This window comes from Myotis nattereri, assembly GCF_964212035.1.
Source record: "Myotis nattereri genome assembly, chromosome: 7".
Classification (NCBI taxonomy): domain Eukaryota; kingdom Metazoa; phylum Chordata; class Mammalia; order Chiroptera; family Vespertilionidae; genus Myotis; species Myotis nattereri.
Window position 1 is genome coordinate 9,215,024 of NC_138082.1, and position 21,648 is coordinate 9,236,671.

General features: G+C 42.3%; 1 protein-coding gene across 1 annotated transcript in view; it reads left to right on the forward strand.

Moving 5' to 3' along the window:
- The window catches only part of LOC308522654 (aldehyde oxidase 4-like), a gene marked incomplete at both ends in the record, with an annotated part of 68,760 nt that overhangs the window by 13,929 nt on the left and 33,183 nt on the right, over positions 1-21,648 (forward strand). The window contains 12 exons of the mRNA XM_081096138.1: positions 1,979-2,105; positions 3,424-3,485; positions 5,388-5,471; positions 6,039-6,119; positions 7,200-7,344; positions 7,579-7,671; positions 10,478-10,629; positions 12,032-12,125; positions 13,095-13,204; positions 17,829-18,013; positions 19,441-19,603; positions 21,326-21,418. Coding sequence (XP_080952264.1) covers positions 1,979-2,105; positions 3,424-3,485; positions 5,388-5,471; positions 6,039-6,119; positions 7,200-7,344; positions 7,579-7,671; positions 10,478-10,629; positions 12,032-12,125; positions 13,095-13,204; positions 17,829-18,013; positions 19,441-19,603; positions 21,326-21,418 — 1,389 coding nt within the window. The remainder of the gene's footprint in view (positions 1-1,978; positions 2,106-3,423; positions 3,486-5,387; positions 5,472-6,038; positions 6,120-7,199; positions 7,345-7,578; positions 7,672-10,477; positions 10,630-12,031; positions 12,126-13,094; positions 13,205-17,828; positions 18,014-19,440; positions 19,604-21,325; positions 21,419-21,648) is intronic.

Genomic DNA, 21,648 nt, shown 5'->3' on the forward strand with positions numbered 1-21,648 from the left:
GCAAGATTCTAGTGCCTGCACTGGCCACCCTTTGGGTCTGTTGTTTGTGTAGCTAATTGGTTGATGTTCCGGTGTGATCTAAAACCAGGAATGATGGTTCTGGGACCTCTTGGGAGGCTCTCTGGTGCAGACCAAGTCACTTGCTGTGCCTGGCCCAAGGCCACCAGGTAGAAGCTACAAAGTGATCTGCAGATGGTTGCCACCTGTGCTGGACCTGGAGGTGCCAGGGAAAGGCTAGGCTGCAAACCGAGGCCAGCTGCCACTTGTGCCAGAGGTCTGAGGCATGCTGGGGCCAGATGCTACTTGTCTAGAGTTCGCGTATCTGAACATAGGAACAATGGTGTCTACCAGATGGCTATGTGGGGGGAGAGCTCAACCAAGGAACAATGGTATGCATTCTGGGGTTTCTGTCCAAGAGAGAACCGCCCTTCCAGCCCTCACCTGAAGCCAGATGATTCAGGTGCCCTTATGTCCCTGGCATTTTTCAAGCTGCTGTCCCTTTGCTGGAACTTGGGGCAAATGTTTGTGGGTAAGTAAATCTGTGCTCAGGCACTTTCAGAGGATGCCTGGGTCTCCAGCTTTCTCCGTCTCACTCAGACAGAAGCCCTGCTGATTTTCACAGCCAAGTATTGTAAGGACTCCTTTTCCTGGCAACTGGTGCTCTGGATATGAGGCTGGGATCCGTTGCTCCCTCCACAGCCGAGGTACCCCACCCTGTTCTTAACCATCAAAGGTGGGTGTGGGATCAGCCTGTTTTGTGTCTTTGCCTCTCCTTCCAGTCCCTATGTGGCCTCTTCTTTAAACCCTTAGTTGTAGGAATTCCATTCAGCTAGTCTCCAGTGGTTTTCAGTGATGGTTGTTGTATAATTTGATTGTCATTTTGATGGGGTCATGGGAGAAGCCAAGCACAGCATTTACCTACTTCACCATCTTGACCAGAGGTCTCTCTCAATATGCTAGATTTGTTCAGTAGTGCCCTGGAATAGCCTCATATTGGCTTGTGAGAGCTGATTGTTAAATTTGGGGGAATTTTGTGAGCCATTCTTTAAACACAGCCATTATTAACAATGAAACTATACAAACTTAAAATTAAATAAGTAATGATAAAAAAAACTTAATAAATATCATCACTCATCATCTGCTAATTATTTTACTACATTTTACTGTTGTCTATACCCTTAAGATTATTTGTCTATTATATCTACTTGGTGGAAATGCCATAGAATGGTATGCCACTATACATCTCTCCCCAGATCCACATTCAATGACATCACACTGGAAGCCTGACACCAGCACAATTGGAAATATTTGCACAACTAAAATTGGTAGAAACTACAAATCAGGGCTTTTTGCCCCAGAAACCATGTTGTTAAGATTGACCACCACATTTACAGCCAGTTGATATGCCACATCTGAAACCACACAGCCACATCTCCCTTTAGCTTTAGAACAATGTCTGTCCTTTTTTTTTAATGGTTACATATGCCATTGTTGCATTAACATAATTATTTTTTTCAATTACACTTGATATTCAATAGTATATCAGTTTCAGGTGTACAGCATACTGGTTAGACATTTATTTAACTTCCAAAGTTCCCCCCAAGATGATGAAGTAAGTAAATATTATGTTGACTTCTCCCCAATAAGTCTAGTACCCACCTAATAACATATATAATTATTAAAATATTATCAAATATCTGTCCTTTAAGTTTAGCCATAGTTGAACTATGTGGCTTTCATCTCAGGGGGCGTGCTGCTTGAAAAATGTTGAGCAGTTGGTTGAACACCATGCAAGTGACACATGGGACAAAGTCACACAGAGGAACCCAGAGTCATGTCTCCCATCTACATCTTCATGGCATAGATTCTTTGTATAGAGTGGATGAAGTAAATTGTTATTTCTCACTCTCTTTTATTTCCTGTCCAGGATAAGGAAACCAAAGTTTTAATGCATAAATAATGTACCCTTTCCTCCCAGGAAAGACTTGCCAAGTGCCATGGCACACAGTGTGGCTTCTGCAGCCCAGGGATGGCGATGTCCATCTACACGCTGCTGAGGAACCACCCAGAGCCGACCCCTGAGCAAATAATGGAAGCTCTTGGAGGTGAGCCTTCCTGGCCTTCTGCAGGCAAGACCTGAGATAAGAATTGGCCAAGTAACTAGAGAAGGAGGTCTCAGCCATGGAGAGAAGTTGTGGCACAGCTTTGGGCTTCCTCTTTACTACCTCTCTTTACCCAAGTCCTTTCCAGGAAGTGCTGCCTTCAATTTGTCATTCAAGAGGCCAAGAATTGGGGCTATATTGGTTTTATCACAAAACTTTCTCCCTTAATAGAGCCCATTGTCCTTCTGCAAAGCCATTCAGATGGGCTGTTTATAACACTTTCAATAGAATCTTTTCTAAAAGTGGAAATCTGGGTAGTATGGAAGAACAAGATTTTGTTGTTTATTTTTAAATTAATCTGTTAGGATCATTCATGAATTCTATTATATTAATTATACAAAGAGAATAGGCTTTCAGATACTTTATAGTTTTATGTTCTGGTTGGGTTCATTATAAGATCAAAGAGGTCATAGAATGCAATTACTTATCAGAATAAGCTTAGTGATGAATTAAATTTTCTATAACAAATAGCTGTCAGGTTTAAGTGAACAAACACAATTTTCTACAAAAAAAAAAGAGAGAGCATGTCATGTTATCAAATGTAGTCTTCTGTAACAAACATACCTAGTTTCAAAGTAACTGGTCACGAGTTCTTAGGAGAAAGCTATAGGAGCAAATCTCTGAATATTATAAGAAAGCTCTTGGTCCCTTTCAATAAAAAGACCTAGACAGAAATTCAGTTTTATGATGAAAAGATGTAGACTAAAACCAAGTAAAAATTCAACATAAATTTTATGGTAACTGACATGGAAATATCCTCTAGTTACTAGAGTCTAGTAGTTTTCCTTGTCTCTCAACAACTTCTTTACTCAAAATTTTTCAGTTTCTCACTAAGTACTAAAACTTTGGCCTATGGTTTCAATTATAATTTTAACCAAACCTGAATAGATTTGAACAATTGATAATCTTTGTTCAATGAAATAACCCACACTAATGAAGTATATAGAGTTTGGAAAAATCAGATATATTGTGGTTTTTCTTGCTTTTTTTTTTTTTTTAATATACACTGTTTTATAGCAATGAATTATTTCCTCCCAGATTCTATGCCTGTAATTCACATAGCGGCCACTATGAGACTATGTTGTAAAATCTGGTACAAGATCTATTTTTGAAGAACATCTTTGTTCCAAAGAGCGATTTTGCTGGTTTGGGAAGCAAAACAGAATTTAAGTACTATTATAACTTTCCACTGAAAACATGAAGTACAAATATGCAGTATATTTCTATATCATTTGCTAAACATTGATCTCTTCTTAATCAGGTAATTTGTGTCGCTGTACTGGATACCGACCAATTATAGAAAGTGGAAATACTTTCTGCGTGGTAAGTTAAAATAAAGAATATGTTTAAAATTTTTTTCAGCTGATTTAATTGTTTCTTAATCTATATTTCATTTTCTTCAATAAAGTTTGCATCTATTGAAAAGCAAAATTATTAAAAGCTCAGTATACCCTCTATGCCATGTATGTAAGCTTTGAAGGAACATGTATGAAAGAGAATTAATGAACAGGAAGGGAAGACACAGAGGAGGCTTAAGAAGACTGAGCCTGGAAAGACATGATGAGTGCATGGAGTTGCAGTAACTGACCAGCGCAGTATCCTATGATCCTAAAGAGGAGACATACTTCTGACGAGGTCTCAGGGAGGTGTTTTTCCAGCACCCATTTTTTATGGCAAAAATTAATTATATAAAATTTTGATTGACCAAAACAACTCGAGGTATACAAGTTAATTCCAAATTCTAAATATTTTTTAAAAGAAACTACTTTTAGGCCAGTAATGAAGAATTCAAAAAGCTTTTACAAACTACAGCCTAGCTTATTTTAAATCCTGAGTAAAGTACTATATAAGTTGAACCATATCAATTGCCAATATTCCACCATTCTTGACCCATGAAAACAACTTCATATGATTCAACCCAATGCTATGTAATTATTTTCCTGGAGATGAAATCTATAGAAAGATGGGCATTTTGTTTCACTCATTCTGGGTCCCCACATTCAGACATTTACAGTCAGTTTTTTTATTGTGCATAGCATTGTCACAAAATCCAAATCCATTCCTAACTCCATAGGAAATTACCTTATTCAAGTCCTCCCCAGAGACTTGAGTAAAAATATAAGCCACCACTTTAGCTCTTCCCAGTGTCAAAAACTGTGCGCACCTATTGCATACTTAATCTAACAACCCTCTTTGGAACATGTTTCATTTTCCTAACTTAACAAACTCAACCCAGCTAGCATGTGCTAAAGCAGGAGCTAGAACCCAGGCCTCCTTGTCTCCATGTATGAAGGCAAACTTGTGAGCTGTGAACAGCCACAGACGCAGGCCGTGTCTGTACATGACAAGGGCAGACAGGAATGAAATGATTCACCTGAGAGTTGCAGTCCCTGACCAGTGGACTCAGCCCCAAGACACTCGTTTGGTTCTGCACGAAAGGTCCTGAAAATTAAGGTCAAATGGTCTGGGACTTAAATTATCCAAATAATTCAGAATAGCTACACTAACATGCAGATAAACTCAGGTGTTCCATTTCTTTAGATGTGTGTGTAGCAGGTCTTCAAGGCAGTCTGCCTTCCCATGAGTTCATTAAAGATCCACGCTGCCCTGGCCGGTTTGGCTCAGTGGATAGAGCATCAGCCTGCGGACTCAAGGGTCCCAGGTTCGATTCCGGTCAAGGGCATGTACCTTGGTTTCGGGCACATCCTCAGTAGAAGGTGTGCAGGAGGCAGCTAATTGATGTTTCTCTCTCATCGATGTTTCTAACTCTCTATCCCTCTCCCTTCCTCTCTGTAAAATATCAATAAAATATATTTGTTTTAAAAAAAGATCCACGCTGTCTGACCCTTACAAGGAAAAAGAGCCTTTTTGTTTTGTTTTGTTTTGTTTTAAGTTACCACCTTACAGCTACACTCCATGTACCGTGCTTTTAGTGGGAAGCCTTAACTGCTGACCAAGCATTCCACTAACTCTCACCATCCTGCCCTGAGACTTGAGTGAGGCCATTAACAAGACTCTATCATGAGCGTGGTGCGTGTTCCTGCCATTTCTCTAGCTGTTCAGTGAATGAATACCTTGTTCCCCACCCCAACCCATTACAGAGTCCTTGAGGGCAAGGACACACTCTATGACCTCCTCCTGTGGGGCCTGGGCACTGCCTGGTACTCGGGTTAGAATTTAAAGAATCAACCAATGATTTTGTTGTAAACTGCGTTCCTTCCGAAGGCATCACCTGTTTGTCAGATGAAAGGATCGGGAAAATGTTGCATGGATCAAGAAGAAGGGTCTTCTGTGAGTCGGCAGGAAAAGGTAAGTATCTGGTGTTCCGCTGCAGTTGGATTTGACTGAAAAATACCCACATTAATCCAAATGTATTCACGTTATCTACTCTTTTCAGTGAATTCAGGGCGTAAACAGCCTTCAAAAGTCCCCCAAATGGGCAGGCCCCTGACTTTCATGAGGCCAGTCACCACAAAAGGCTGTCCTCTGTCAAAAGCGTTGTAACTTTCTGTGCTAATCTGGGTTTACCGATCCCCTCATCCCCCATCAGGTGACATAAGTAGTGGTGGTGCATCTTTATGCTCATGGCAAATACATATCTGTAAATAATACTTGAGACCCAGCACAGAAGCTTAAAACCCAACTCCTGGCACCCAAAGAGCCAGTCCGGAGCTCAGTAAAGCTGCCAGGGGCACCGTCATGGTCCTCAGAAGGTGGGGAGAATCCCACTTGGGACACCCTGGACCCTGGCACCCACCTTTAGTGTCTGAGGTGTCAGAGGGTTAGGCCCTAACTCTGAAGTCCCACAGTTAGAGACTCCTGTGCATCTCCCAGTTACTCTGAAGTTTCACTTGTATATTGTTTTGTTTTGTCGAGATATGTACCAAACTGTATAATGAAGACGAATTCCAGCCCTTGGATCCATCCCAGGAACCTATATTCCCTCCCGAACTGATAGTAAGACACTTTACTTTTATTTCATAACATAATGTGGTATAAGCCTTTTGTATTATCCTGTGGAATTACCGAGCTTTAGACAGTAGAAGTTGGAATTGTGTCCACTATAATAACCCCTTTCCAGGAACTTGTTCAGCTCCACTGTAAATAATTTGAAGCAGATAGTTTAGAGGCATGGGGCTTCCAGGACCTCAGAGATGCTTTGATCCTACCCCCCTTCATTGAAGGGTCTGAGCTCAGAGCTTGTAGGTGACATACCCAATGTCACGCACCTACTCTATGAGATACGTTTAAGGCATTTTGTAAAACCGGCCCAGTAAAATTCAAATGATACTTATTATGATGGAATTAAGTTATTCTTACAGTTAACCTCTGTGATTTCAACTCAGGTGGGAGAGAGAGCGGATAATACAAACAGTGTGCTAGGCCCATCATTCTACTCTACGACTATGTCCTGGAGAGAGCATGAGATGAGGGATATGATTCTACCGGCTTCTCAGAGTCTCAGTCCCTGCACATCCCTCAGAGTGTGAGAACTTGGACACGCCTCATATTTAAAGATTATATGCACACATATTGATATAGATATATACATGTTCATATATACATTATAACAACATCCACATACACTATACCTGGTGGATGATTTAAGGGATGTTTTTCAAGGATAACTTTGCCTATAAACAATTTTTATCCTACAAAAAAAGCCCTAATCCCAAAGATGAGGCTCCTCTGAGTCACTCTTGGGACAGAACTAGAGTGAGAAGCCAGGCCCTTTAGACACTCATCACACCATGCAGCCTCCTCTTCACACACTGACTTCACAAACAGAGTCTGCTCTACTCCATATGCAGGCATTGACGGACAGACATCTATTATGATGTTTAACGCAGTGGTGCCCACACAAAACTTACAAATCTGGTCTCAAACAAAGCCACCCTTTCCTGCTCCCTAGAACTTAGGTCTCATCAGAAAACTAGAATGGCCAGCGGGCCGTTCGGGCACTAGGACAGTGTACATACTCCCGGCATGCAGCCCAGCAGCCTTACCTGAAAGCCTGTGGGCTTTGCTTCTCTGCAGAGGATGGCGGAAGATCCAAGCAAGAGAAGGCTGACGTTTCAAGGGGAAAGGACCGCCTGGATTACCCCTGTGGCCCTGAACGACCTCCTGGAGCTGAAAGCCAAGTACCCCAATGCCCCCCTTGTCATGGGGAACACTGCAGTGGGTGGGTGTTTTAAAGTCTGTTCTTTAGGTAACCCAAACACTGTGTCTCTCTTTAAACTCCTCATAAATGCAATTCATCTTTACTAGTGGATGCCTCTGCCTTTAGAATGCTTTGTTGCTTTCTTTTGCAAATGTCTTTTTTGTCACCATTTTCCCTCTTGATTATCCATAAGCAACATCTATTAGCACTCATTGACTTCCTTTCCTAATTGCTTTAAATGCTTTTCTCCTTGAGGACCCGGCATTAAATTCAAAGATGAATTCCATCCAGTTTTCATATCTCCATTTGGGCTTCCAGAACTGCATTTTGTGGACAGCACGGACAATGGTATGCACCTTCTTTTTCAAATAATATGTAATGATTGGCTGTTGGTGGACTGTTCATTATATACAATGGGCTGATTTGAGCACTTCATAGAATATCTGACCTCGTTTATTCATTAAAAAAATATTTATTGATCATCTACTCTGTGTTTTCCATGAGCTTTTTCTTTAACTCTTTTTTTTAAAAATATATTTTATTGATTTTATACAGAGAGGAAGGGAGAGAGATAGAGAGTTAGAAACATCGATCAGCGCCTCCTGCACATCTCCCACTGGGGATGTGCCCGCAACCCAGGTACATGCCCTTGACCGGAATCGAACCTGGGACCTTTCAGTCCGCAGGCCGACGCTCTACCCACTGAGCCAAACCGGTTTCGGCTCCATGAGCTTTTTCAAACTAACCCACTCCACTCAGCTGTGTCACTGAGGACTGCATTGTCATGTAATGGTGGGAAGATGCCATGTAGTTCAGCCAGGTATGGGAAGAGTCACTGAATAAGAAGACTTAAGATATTGGCTGGCCGGTAGGAAAGCGTCTTGCTAGACATCATTTTTTTTCTTTTTTTTTCTTCACCCGAATATATGTTTTTATTTAATTTTTTAAAAATATATTTTATTGATCTTCCACAGACAGGAAGGGAGAGAGACAGAGAGCCAGAAACATCGATGAGAGAGAAACATCGACTAGCCGCCTCCTGCACACCTCCCACTGGGGATGCGCCCGCAACCCAGATACATGCCCCTGACCAGAATCGAACCCGGGACCCCCTAGTCCACAGGCCGACGCTCCATCCACTGAGCCAAACCGGCTTCGGCTTTTATTTTATTTTTAAAATATTCTTATATGTTTTTATTTATTTCAGAGAGAGAAAGGAAGAGGGAGATATAGAAACACCAATGAGACAGGACCACTAATTAGCTGCCTCCTGCATGCCCCCTACTGGGGATCAAGCCTGCAACCCGAGCACATGAAGCAAACCGTGATCTCCTGGTTCATAGATTGACACTCAACCTCTGAGCCACACTGCCGGGCTGTTTTCATTTAATTTTAGAGAGAGAGAAACACACGCCCAGGGAATCTAACCCAAAACTTAGCTATGTGCCCTGACCAGGATTTGAACCCATAACCTGTTGGTGTACGGGACAATGCTCTAACCACCGAGCCCGCTAGACATTACTTTCTGATTCACAAATCTGTTTAAGGCTCATACACACACACACACACACACACACACACACACACACAATCTAGACTACAAAATTTGAACGCTTAGCTGTGAAGAATAACCTTACTTATTTTGCATTCTTTTCACAATTTATGCAAGTGCTTTCATACTTCATTTCTCTTTATCCCGACGACAGCCCTGGGAGGTATACATAGCAGGCAGCCTTGGGATCTCTGTTCTCCCAAAGCATTTGTAGAGTTAAAGGCTGAAATACCTTCCCAACTTAGTACAGCTATCACTTAGTTAAGTCAGGACTAGATCATATCTCTTCTTACTTTTAGTCAAGTACTCCTTTGCATGATGCACCAAATAAGGCTGTCTGAGGAACATATCCCACCCTCCACGAACCGAACTCAGCATCTGAATGGACAACAAGTTACAGGAGCTAAAAATGCTACATAAAATAGGGTTCTCCCCAGTGAGTAAACAGCAATCAAACGGAAAATTGACTGCTTCCCTTCTGACCTGCTAATCTGAAGTCAGTCTGCCCATTAATTCTTTTCACCTTTTACACTCCCAGGAAGAGGTGGAGCAGGGGGAAGCCAGGCTGGTGCGGGGGGGGGGGGGGAGTTTGGAAAAAAGATTATGGAAGTACTGGTGAGGGGGTGGGCAAGGGTTGGGGAGGTAGAGCTTACAGAATCAAAACCAATGTTTCTCAATCTCTTTATTGCTGCCTCTCAGAGGGGCAATAGAAATTTTTTCTGTAATCATCTCTCCATGAAATTTTAAAACCACAGACAATGTATCTTTTTATGTACAGTATGTATATCAGAGCTTTATACATAAAAAGGAAAAGGTTTTTTCACCCCCTTGGGGGGCAGTATTGACCCCCTTAAGAATACCTCCTACTGGTTTGGCTCAGTGGATAGAGCATCAGCCTGTGGACTCAAGGGTCCCAGGTTCGATCCCAGTCAAGGGCCTGTACCTTGGTTGTGGGTACATCCCCAGTAGGGAGTGTGTAGGAGGCAGTTGAATTGATGTTTCTCTCTCATTGATGTTTCTAACTCTCTATCCCTCTCCTTTCCTCTCTGTAAAAAAATCAATAAAATATATATTTTTTTAACAAGAATACATAAACTAGGTGACATCACTACTCAAAGCATCCCCTGTGAGTTCGCCTGCAGGAAACCGACCCGAGGCACAGGTGGGTGTCTATTCTCCTTCTGACAAGGGAACAGTAGGAAGCAACGGCTCTGGAAGGAAGGCAAGCGGGCAACGCGAACGTGCACGTCAAGTCCCACTCGGGCTGCTGAGCTTTTAAGAACCTTATAAAATCTTGCCTACAGATCTTATATTTGATCAATACATTCCGGAAAACACTAAATTAGAAATAAACTGATAAATTTCAAATATCTGTGGTTGACGTATATTAGCGTATATGGCATATATGACTGTACACGTGACTGAGAAAAAGAATTTGGTACCTAATATCTGGGAATAATGCAAACTGCCAGAAATGAGCTTCATCTTTGGTTCCTGTCATTCTCAGTTAATGAGAAAAGGGAAGATCTATTCGAAAGGTGGCTTCCATGCAGCCCAGGTGTCTTTTTCCTTTAAGGTTTCATGCCAGTGTTTTACTTTCAGGGGTGACAATCGGGGCGGGCTACAGCCTCGCCCAGCTGAATGATGCCTTAGCTTTTATTGTTTCGGAGCAACCAAAGGAGAAGACTAAGACCTACCGTGCCCTCCGGACGCACCTGAGGACGCTTGCCGGAGTCCAGATCAGGAGTATGGCGGTAGGTTCTCTAGTGTCATAGGAAATGGGCCGTAGGTACAGTCAGCCATACCGTTCTGTTCAGTTGAGCAAACATCACTCTGAAGAGGAAACCCAACAAGTCAGTGTTGAATAAAGCTCTGCAACATGAGTGTGAGTGTGAGTGTGTGTGTGTGTGTATGTGCACACACGTGTGTGCGCCCAAAGTGAGAGGGCTCACATTGTGTGCATGTGTGTGCCCAGAGTGAGAAGCAGCATATTATGTAACAAGACTATGCTCCTGGAATCTGAAGGGGCCCAAATTCTAATCTCAGCCTGTCACCTGTGAGTGGCATGATCCTGGAGAAACCACTTTAAACCACTGTTTCTCCATTGTAAAAATTAAGCCCGGCCAGCATGGCTCAGTGGTTGAGCACCAACCTATGAACCAGGAGGTCACAGTTCGATTCCTGGTCAGAGCACATGCCTGGGTTTCGGGCTTGATCCTCAGTAGGCAGATGGCAGCTGATCAATGATTCTCTCTCATCATTGATGTTTCTATCCCTCTCTCCCTCTCCCTTCCTCTCTGAAATTAAAAGTGAAAAATTAAGGTTCAACCCAATGGACTGTCTCTATGATCCTGTCTGGTTCTAACAGTTTGTGAAAGGTGTCTTACCCAAGGTTTAGTAAACAAGAGCCTGCCTCTCTGAAATACTCTTTTCTGGATGATTCTCCACTTAGAGCTTTGTGATGAGGTCAGTTTCCAAACAAGTGTATCTCAAATGTCAATTCCTGGACATCTCCAGTTATCTAGTTTATTAAAGTTTCCTTATTATCTGAGATTTAAGAGAAAATTGGTTCAAACCACTACCCATTCCACACATGGTGAGTAGTTCAGTGGCGCTGAGAGGGGGGCACATTTTTCCTAGTTGTCTCTGGCTCCATTTCTGTTGATTCTCAAAATCCACCATATGTTTTCATCTTGGGCATCTTCTATTTCTTTTTCTGGACCATGTCTTCCTCTCACCGTCTTGCCTTCTTAGCTCCCTTCAAATGTCCTCCTTATTGACAGTTTGGGCACAGCAGCACCACAAACATTTAGAAAATGAGTTCCATTTCCCGGTTCTTTAGAGTTTCCGCAGGCTGCAGGCTGCATCTTCCCCTGTGTTACAGAACACTCACTCTAGGGCCAGTTCTCAAAGACAGCTGTCTCCTCTTTATACATGGGAAAGGCTTCTTTTCTCAGGCAATGAGTCCGAATGGAGTCAGGGGTGGGAACCTTACCCCGTATGTTGTCTGAATCTACTTCACTGCCCCAAAGCTCTGCCAGATCTTTCTATGAAGCAGAGAATTAAAAGCTTACACAAGATCCCTGCATGCATAATTGCTTTTCTGTTAAATAGCTAAGAGTAGCTAAAAAAGAAGTGTCTCCTTTATTTATTTAGACTTTAGGAGGACATGTGGTGAGCAGGCCGAATTTTTCTGACCTAAATCCAATTTTAGCAGCAGGAAATGCTACCATCAATCTGATATCTAAAGGTAAGAGAGCAATTTTAAGCATTTTGTTTTACAATTATCACTGTCAAGTAGCTCCTTTCATGAACTATGACCTGAGAACCCAAGCATATTCAACTTACACTTACCAAATACATATAGGTGACAGCTACATTCCTCAAACATAAGGATGAAGCTGAGATCAGTTATCCTGTTCTCTAGATATTCTGTATCTCATAGATAACTTACTGCACCAAATAATTTTTCTTAACTGTTTGGTCACATTCATGCACAGTCCAAAAGCAGTTATCAAAAAATGTCTGAGGTGCATCTCTGTGGTTTCAACCTTTTATGGAATATTCGATTTCAGAGTTTCATAAAGGTGGAATTTTTCTTCTAGGACTTTTCATTTTAAACAAAATCAACTTTGTGGGGCACATGACTCATTACTTCTCTCTTTATTCACAACCGGTTTAATCCTTGCCAAGGGAAAATGATTGTACTTAAGGAAATACAAGCAGTGCATATTATTCATAGAACTATTGTTGTGACCCTCTTTGATTAAAATCACATTTAAAAAATATGGTGGATCAAATAAGAAAGCAGGGCAAACTGCTTAAAGAAAGGAAGCTATATCTGAGGCACCCCACCTCTGCCACTAGTCCCGCCTCCAGCACTTCGGACAGGTCATCTAACCTATCGGAACCTTTGGACCTCAGGTTTCCCATGTGTGAAATACATTCTCCCCATTTCCCATTGGTGAAGCTGGGTTGCTTCTGTATAGCCTTTCAGCTTATCTGGCCCAACCTTTCATTCCAACAATGAGGAACCAGAAGCCCCAAAGGTTCTGGGACTTCCCTAAGGAGACACAGCGTGGAACCTGGAGCTAGAACCCATATTGTCTGGCCCCCAGCCTGCACTCTCTATCTTTTCACCCGATACATCACCTCTGCCCCTGGCTGGATATTCTCCAATTGAATATGTGCATTCTAATCAAGGTCATTTCTCTGATAGAAGGAGAACGGCAGATTCCTTTAGACGGCCATTTCCTTGAGAGAGCGCCTGAAGCTGACCTTAAGTCAGAAGAGATTGTGTTATCTGTTTATATTCCCCACTCTACACAGGTAAGGACTCCTGACCAGCTGCCTGCCCAGGGGCATCCTGCTCACCCTGAACCCTGTGCAGGAGCCACAGACAGACTCCCAGGGATAGTGCCATCTCCTTTCCCAACCAGCAGCTGCAGGGAGATGATTGGGCTGTGCTCAGGAAGGGCCAGATTCTCCATGACCATTTCATGTGCTTTCCTATCAGACCCATCTTGAGCTTTTGTGGACCTTAGACATTTTTGCCTTCATGAGTCTCTGTTCATAAAAAATCAAATCAATGACCATCCTATATAATAAAAGCATAACATGCTAATTAGACTGGACATCCTTCCAGACAAAGCTGGGGCTGCCAGGGAAGCCTGGGTCCCTGGTGCCAGAGGAAAGCTGGTGCCGGCAGCCTGGGGAAGGAAGGCCTACTCTTGCACGAATGCGTTGGGCCTCTAGTGTTATTACAAAGATGAATATTACCCAGTGTTCCATATTCATTGTTACTATATTCATTTTTTCTTTTGTTTTTAAAAGAAATCAAAAGAACAACATATCTGTGGGCCTTCTCTCTGCAAAAAGGAGAGCCTTTTGTGTGAGTAGCTGAATTTTTGGTTTCAGATAAATATGCATTTTAGCCAAGACCGAGGCAAACTATCGCCAATATCACCTCCCATAAGTTCCTGGTGAACTGAAAGTTCATTACCATAAAAGACTTTCAAGTCATCCAACATTTGTTAACCAAATACTTTAAATAAAATTTAAAGCCAAGCATGGGCCTAAATCCAGAAGACACCACGCTGATGTATAAGACACAGTGTCCTGTCTTCCAAGGTCTGTAAATCTCAGAGGAAGGACTTGAGATAGGAAACAGGACATGAGTGGACAAAAAGCTGGAGTGGTTCCTGTGATGAGGAGAGTCCTCCCCTGTGTTATTCAAAACGGAAGGGAAGCATAGGTCAGTGGAGAGAAGAGGGTGGTCATTCCAAGTGAGAGAACAGCATGAGGATGGGGGTTCACGTGAATAGCAGCTGGAGGAGCCCCATGAAATGAGACTGGATGGGAGCTGGGGCCCCACATCTATTGCTTCATCAAGGAGTTGGTACATGTTCTAGCAGACAACCACCTCAGAAGACTTTCAAGCAAGGTAAAATCTTAATGAAAAGTGGTATTTTAAGAATATCAATCCACTGGAAAGATTGAGGAAAAACTGGTTGGAGGGTAGACTGAAGGTTGAATGAACAGTTAGGAGGCTAATGCAACAGTTCAGGTGGGAGAAGGTAATGAGGGTGGTGGCAGCAGGAATGGAAAGTCCCCCCAGTCAGTACAGTAGAGTAAATGTGACAAGTATCTCCAGCACTTCCTTATCACCTTTGCTTTCCAAATCAAAAATGTTTTATCCTTGACAGGGTCCGTGGTGGTAGGGTTAGCTTCTCCCCCACCCCCACCAAGATACTGGCCACACAAAGAGATGTTCTCCCATTTTGTCACTCTAATATTTAACACTAATCATGAAATTTAACCTAAAATGACAAATTTAAACCTGAAAAACACTGGAAGCCATTTAGTGCTGTAGTTTTCAAGCTTTTTTTTTTTTTTTTTTTAACAGTAGAATTCTTTCTGCAAATGAAATTTGCCGGAAGCCGGTCCATCCTTGTTGCTTGACACAGTCGCTGCAGGAAAGAAACATCTGCACAGCATATGTTTCAAGGGACCTGGCGTATATAGCATACTGTTCTTAATATGTTTGCTCCCCTTAGCACTGTGTGTTTTAACCAAGGTCACCTTTCCGAGAAAGGTTGTTTCCCCAGGTAGGGATTTTTTCCCTGAAGTCAGGGAGGGGATAAAACTCCTTAACTAAGTGCCAGGCGGGTAGTTAATCACTTTAACTACAAACAATCATGCTTAAGCTACGTAATCTTTACTCCCTGGAATGGAGATAGGAAACACCCTAACCTTTGTAATAGAGTTGATAGGATTGAATCAGCTGGTATAAATACAGATGTAACAAGACAGCACGACACAGAACTTAGAAGACTGAACCAAGAGAGACAGAACCTACACACAGAACCTACACAGAACCTAGAGACAGAAGAACTTCGCTGGAGAGAACATGGCAAAAGATCCTGGACAGAAACTGGAGACAGAACCTAGAGACAGAACCTAGCGAGAGAACCTGGCTGAAGAATCTAGAGACAGAACCTGACTACAGAACCTGGATAGAACATGGCAAGAGAACCTGACTGGAACCTGGTGACTGAACCTGGCTGGAGAACCTGGACAGAACCTGGCTGGAGAACCTAGTGAGGGAACATGGCTACAGAACCTGGCTGTAGAACCTGGAGAACCTGGCTGGAGAACCTAGCAAGAGAACATGGACACAGAACCTGGAAAGAGGTCCTAACCAGAACTTCGCTGAAGATCCTGACCAGAACTTGGCTGGAGATCCTGGCTAGGCTGCTGATCAACTGAACGCTTTCTCCGTGTCATTCCTTCTTTGCCAACTCTGTCCACACCTTTCGGGACCCCTGGACCTGCTGGGGTTGGACCCCAGCAGAAATTTACATAGAACACCAAACTAGTTAAAAGTGAAGGTTTGCGCCAAAACCGGTTTGGCTCAGCGGATAGAGCGTCGGCTTGCGGACTGAAAGGTCCCAGGTTCGATTCCGGTCAAGGGCATGTATCTGGGTTGCGGGCACATCTCCAGTGGGAGATGTGCAGGAGGCGGCTGATCGATGCTTCTCTCTCATCGATGTTTCTGACTCTCTATCTCTCTCCCTTCCTCTCTGTGAAAAATCAATAAAATATATTTAAAAAAAAAAAAGTGAAGGTTTGGTAGTTTGTTCTGAGGGACACCCCACCTCTGGATCCTCCCCTCATCCTTTGAGGCACCATCTGATCGAACTCAACCTTCTCCTTTTAAAGAAAATTAAGACCCAAACAGTTTAAGTTATTTGCCCGAAGCTGCCGGGAGCCGATCCATCCTTGCTGTTTCAAGGGACCTGGCATATATGGCATACTGTTCTTAATATGTTTGCTCACCTTCTTGGCACTATGTGTTTTAACCAAGGTCTCTGAGAAAGGTTGTTTCCCCAGGTAGGGATTTTTCCCTGAAGTTAGGGAGGGAATAAAACCTCTTAACTAAGTGCCAGGCCGGTAATTAATCACTTTAACTACGAACAATCATGCTTAAGCTACATAATCTTTACTCCCTGGAATGGAGATAAGAAACGCCCTAACCTTTGGAATAGAGATTGATAGGATTGGAATCAACTGGTATAAATACAGATGTAACAAGACAGAACTTAGAAGACAGAACCAAGAAGACAGAACCTACACAGAACCTAGAGACAGAAGAGCTTCGCTGGAGAGAATATGGCAAAAGATCCTGGACTGAACCTGACTACAGAAATGGGCAGGAGAACCTGACTAGAACCTGGTGACTGAACCTGGCTGGAGAACCTAGCGAGGGAACATGGCTACAGAACCTGGCTGGAGAACCTGGAGAACCTAGCAAGAGAACATGGACACAGAACCTGGCTGGAGATCCTAACCAGAACTTCGCTGGAGATCCAGACCAGAACTTGGCTGGAGATCCTGGCTAGAGATCCTGGCCAGGCTACTGATCAACTGAACGCTGTCTCCGTGTCCTTCCTTCTTCGCCGACTCCGACCACACCTTTGGGGACCCCTGAACCTGCTGGGGTTGGACCCCGGCATGAAGCCAAGTAAGGTGACTTGGAGTTGAAAGTAGATCAGCATAGACCAGCTGTGGGCAAACTACGGCCCGCGGGCCATTCCGGCCCATTTGAAATGAATAAAACTATTGAAAAAAAAGACCGTAACCTTTTATGTAATGATGTTTACTTTGAATTTATATTAGTTCGCACAAACACTCCATCCATGCTTTTGTTCCAGCCCTCTGGTCCAGTTTAAGAACCTATTGTCCCTTTGTAATATTATAAGCAATTAAAAAAAAAAAAAAAGGAAAACAAAAACAAACAAACAAAAAAAAAACCTATTGTGGCCCTTGAGTCAAAAAGTTTGCCCACCCCTGGCATAGACTCTGAAGCCAGACGGCTTGGGTTTGAACCCCGGCTCTGCCACTTACAGTGTGACCTTGTGTAAGTTACTTAACCTCTCAGTTTCCTCATCAGTACATTGGAAATGAGGACAGTTACTGTGAGGATTAAATATTACCATACTGATAGGTAAGACACACAGGCCAGTGCTCACATACAGTCAGCTCAACAGTTAACAACAGTGAGAATTCCAGTCCATTAGCAGGGTCCTTTTTATTATTAATAATCACCTAAGTGCCCTGTTTGTCACACAGTAGAGACAAGCACGAACCTTTCTGAGTGTTATCTTTTTCTGCCGTGGTCGGCAAACCGCGGCTCGTGAGCCACATGCGGCTCTTTGGCTCCTTGAGTGTGGCTCTTCCACAAAATACCACGTGCGGGCGCGCACGTACAGTGCGATTGAAACTTTGTGGCCCATGCACAGAAGTCAGTATTTTGTGGAAGAGCCAGTATTTTATGGAAGAGCCACACTCAAGGGGCCAAAGAGCCGCATGTGGCTCGGAAGCCGCAATTTGCAGAGCCGCAGTTTGCTGACCACTAGATTAAGGTATTACATACGTGTCCTTATTCCTCCAGTGGCACTTTGTGTCGGGACTGCGGCTGGCCCAACGCCAGGAGAATGCCTTTGCCATTGTCAATGCCGGGATGAGTGTGAAGTTTGAAGATGGCACAGACACAATCAAGGATCTTAAAATATTCTATGGGCATGTTGGCCCCACTGTGGTTTCTGCGAACCAAACCTGCAAGCAGCTCATCGGGAGGTAGGTCACAGCATGTCCGGAACATAGAACCCAGGCCTTCCTATTTTACTGAAAGTAGCACTTGGAGGTTTTTTTTCTGATTATAAAATATAGCTATATATTCATTTAAAAAATTTAATTGCTGTCAAAAAAATAGGATAAGGAAAATGAAAGTCACCCCAAAACCAACATATTTCAAGGTACAGTAATTTTTGTTGTTGTTTCTGTAATAAGATTACTGCACAAATTAATAAAAGTAGATATAACCTTCAAATTTTCCCTTTTAATTAACCTACACAGTAAGTAAACATTTCCAATACTGTGTCCTAAGATATCTGAAAATTTCCTGAAACCACATAAAGAAGATGAAATATTCCAAAAGGTTAAATGGCCTTCCTCTCGTCACTCTCAATACGGAGAACAGATTGATGGCTGCACCAGGTGGTGGGGGGTGGGGGGCGCGTGAAGGAGGGCACAAATGGAAGAAGGGGGTTGAAAAGTACAAACTTCCAGCTATAAAATGAATAATTCACAGGAATTTAATGTATAGCATGGTGACGATCCTATGTAATAAAAGCCTAATATGCTAAGTGTCCGGTTGTCTGGTCAACCAATCAAAGCATAATATGCTAATGATATGCTAAGGCCACTCAACTGCTCGCTATGACGTACACTGGCCATCAGGGGGCAGACAGTCGACCAGTCGCTATGATGTGCACTGATCACCAGGGGGCAGATAGTCATCTGGTTGACCAGTCACTATGACGTGCACTGGCCACCAGGGGGGAGATGCTCCAACCAGTAGGTTAGCTTGCTGCTGGGGTCCAGCCGATTGGGACTGAGTGAGATGGGCCAGACGCACCCTGGAGCCTTCCCACAGTCCCTACCCAGCTGACCAACTTCCCGAATCCCTCCCTGGCCCCAATCATGCACCAGAGGGGTCCCTCGCCCTGGCTTGCAGCCTCTTGCAATCCAGGACTCCTCAGGGGATGTCAGAGAGCCGGTTTCAGCCTGATCACGCAGGCCAGGCCGAGGGACCCCACTGGTGAACAAATTCATGCACCCGGCCTCTAGTAGTTAATAATACTGTAATTTGTATTTAAACGTTGTTAAGAGAGTAGATCTTTAAAATTCTCATCACACTCTGGCCGGGTGGCTCGGTTGGTTGAAGCATCATCCCATACACCAAAAGGCTCTGGGCTCAATTCATACCTAGATTGTGGGTTCAATCCCCAATGGGGCACATTCAGGAGGCAACAGATCGATGTTTCTCCCTCACATCGATGTTTCTCTCACTGCATCAGATTCTAAATAAAGCAGGTGAAATATTTAAGGATATTTTGTGTCAACTTCAAAGATGGATACGGATTGCTCCCCATCTTCCCTTGTTCTATCAGTTTAGTATGTCTTCGCCTCATCTGTGGAATGTTTGCATTCTTCCCTACTAGGCAATGGGATGACCACATGCTGAGCGATGCATGCCGATTGGTCCTGCATGAGATTTACATTCCGCCAGGAGCTGAGGGTGGCATGGTAGAATATAAGCGAACCCTCATGATCAGCCTACTCTTCAAATTCTACCTCAAAGTGAGGCGAGGACTGAATAAAATGGTAAACGACTTCTCTGAGTCTCTGGGCGCCTTGACATTCTGAGTGGGGGTCTGCACAGAAGGACTTTCCCTGCACGGTTTTGATATCCATCAAGGGCACTGAGTATGGGCCCTTCTCGCTCTTCTTTGTTCCTCTCCTTCCCTTCTCCTTCCCTATTGGGCTGAGAAGGGTAATCTATTTGCCCTATAATTTGTATAACAAATACTAATATGCATGCAAGTTGACCTGCTGTCACAAAAAACCTTCAGTAAGTAAATCATAACATCTTTCCCTATTTTAAGAAAAAAATTTTTAATAACCCAACTTTAATATTTAGAAAATGTGAATAAGCCAGAAAAGAGGAAAAAGCATTTGTAATCCTATCACCATAGCTAGCCACTATTAATATTTTGGTATGTATCCTTCTAAAACCTTCTTTATGGATGTGTATGTATATATGCCACATATATACACCAATAGAACTGGTTGCTTATTTCACTTTGTAATATAAACATCTCTCAGTGTCATTAACTATTTTTCTGTGACATTATGACATAAGTTTACATGTCATGTTTATGGAAAGATGTACCATTATTTGGTCTATTCCTTATTTTTAGACATTTAGATTGTTCTAAGTTTTTATTAACTATTTTATCCTTTTCTAGCCTAGTTTAAAATGACTTCCACAGCAGTTTCTCAAAATATGGCCCATAACTGAGTGTCCTCTTAATAACTCATGAACTGACTCAGAAATGGCAGAGAAATGACTATACCCACATTTCTTTTATGCCTGAGAATTTTACTCTCTTAGTTCAGCTAGCCTTTTTATTATTATTTTATTAACATTATTTATTATTGGTATTATCATATTCTATTATGTTTTATTATATACCCTATTATGTGTTTTATTATATTTCAGTATATTAATATGTAATCAGTATATATCTAATATATTATTGTATGTAATCTATTAAATATATGTTTTTATTTTATATCTATTATGTATTATCATATATTCTCTAAAATATTACATGTTCTATTATGTTATATATTCTATCATAGAAGAATTCAAAATGCAGAGAAACAAAATTTTAAAAAATCAACTCTAATCCAGTAATCCTACAATTAACATATGAATACATACTTTTATATTTTTTAATTGAAAGAATGGAATCATACTGTACACAAGTTTTTTCACTTAATTGTATTTCATGAGCATTTTTCAATGTCAATAAGTACACTTCTACAAAATTATTTTTCATGACTGCAGAATATTGTATCTTATGGATATACCATAATTTGTGTAGCCATTTCCTTGTTGTTGGGTGTTTAATTTAATTCTAGTTTCTTCACTGGCACAAATAGTCTGTAATTGGGCACTCTTGTAGATAACTCACAAGTCATCTTTGCCTACTCCCTCAGTTGTTTCTTTGAGGTTCATGCCCAGGAGGTTGGCTTGGATTTGAAAGCACAGATCCATTTAGAAGTATATACATACTTCCAGTCATTCAAAAAGGAGACCTGGTCATGAAGGGAGTTCTTCCCTTCCTGGAAAAAGCATTCACTTTTCTGTGCACATAAGTAGATGCAGTGATTCTTCAAATAACTGCTACCAGCCTAGGGAACTTGAAGCTCAGGGCTCTCCCCGCAGAACTGGCATCTAATATCTGAAATACTTCTACACGTGTTTCCAAGCTAGTCACTCAGATTGTAAAATTGAATGTCAAGTAATCTTCTTTCTAGGATCCCCAGAAGTTTCCTAACATCCCAGAAAATTTCATGAGTGCTGTAGACAATTTCCCCATAGGAACACCCCGAGGACTTCAGATGTTCCAGGTTGGTGGGTAGGGTTTTTGCTTTCTAATAGGCTTAGTCATTCAGATATATGCATTACGCATGTGTTTCCCCCTTTTCAATAGCCATATTTTGTGTTACATGTAAAGATAAAGTCTACTGAAACCAGCTGATGTGACCCAGTGTCACCCACACACAACTTGCTTGGTTTAGCGTTTATGTTTTTACTCAAGACTACACAAGGAATTTGATTTTGAATCTCCCTTCTTTAC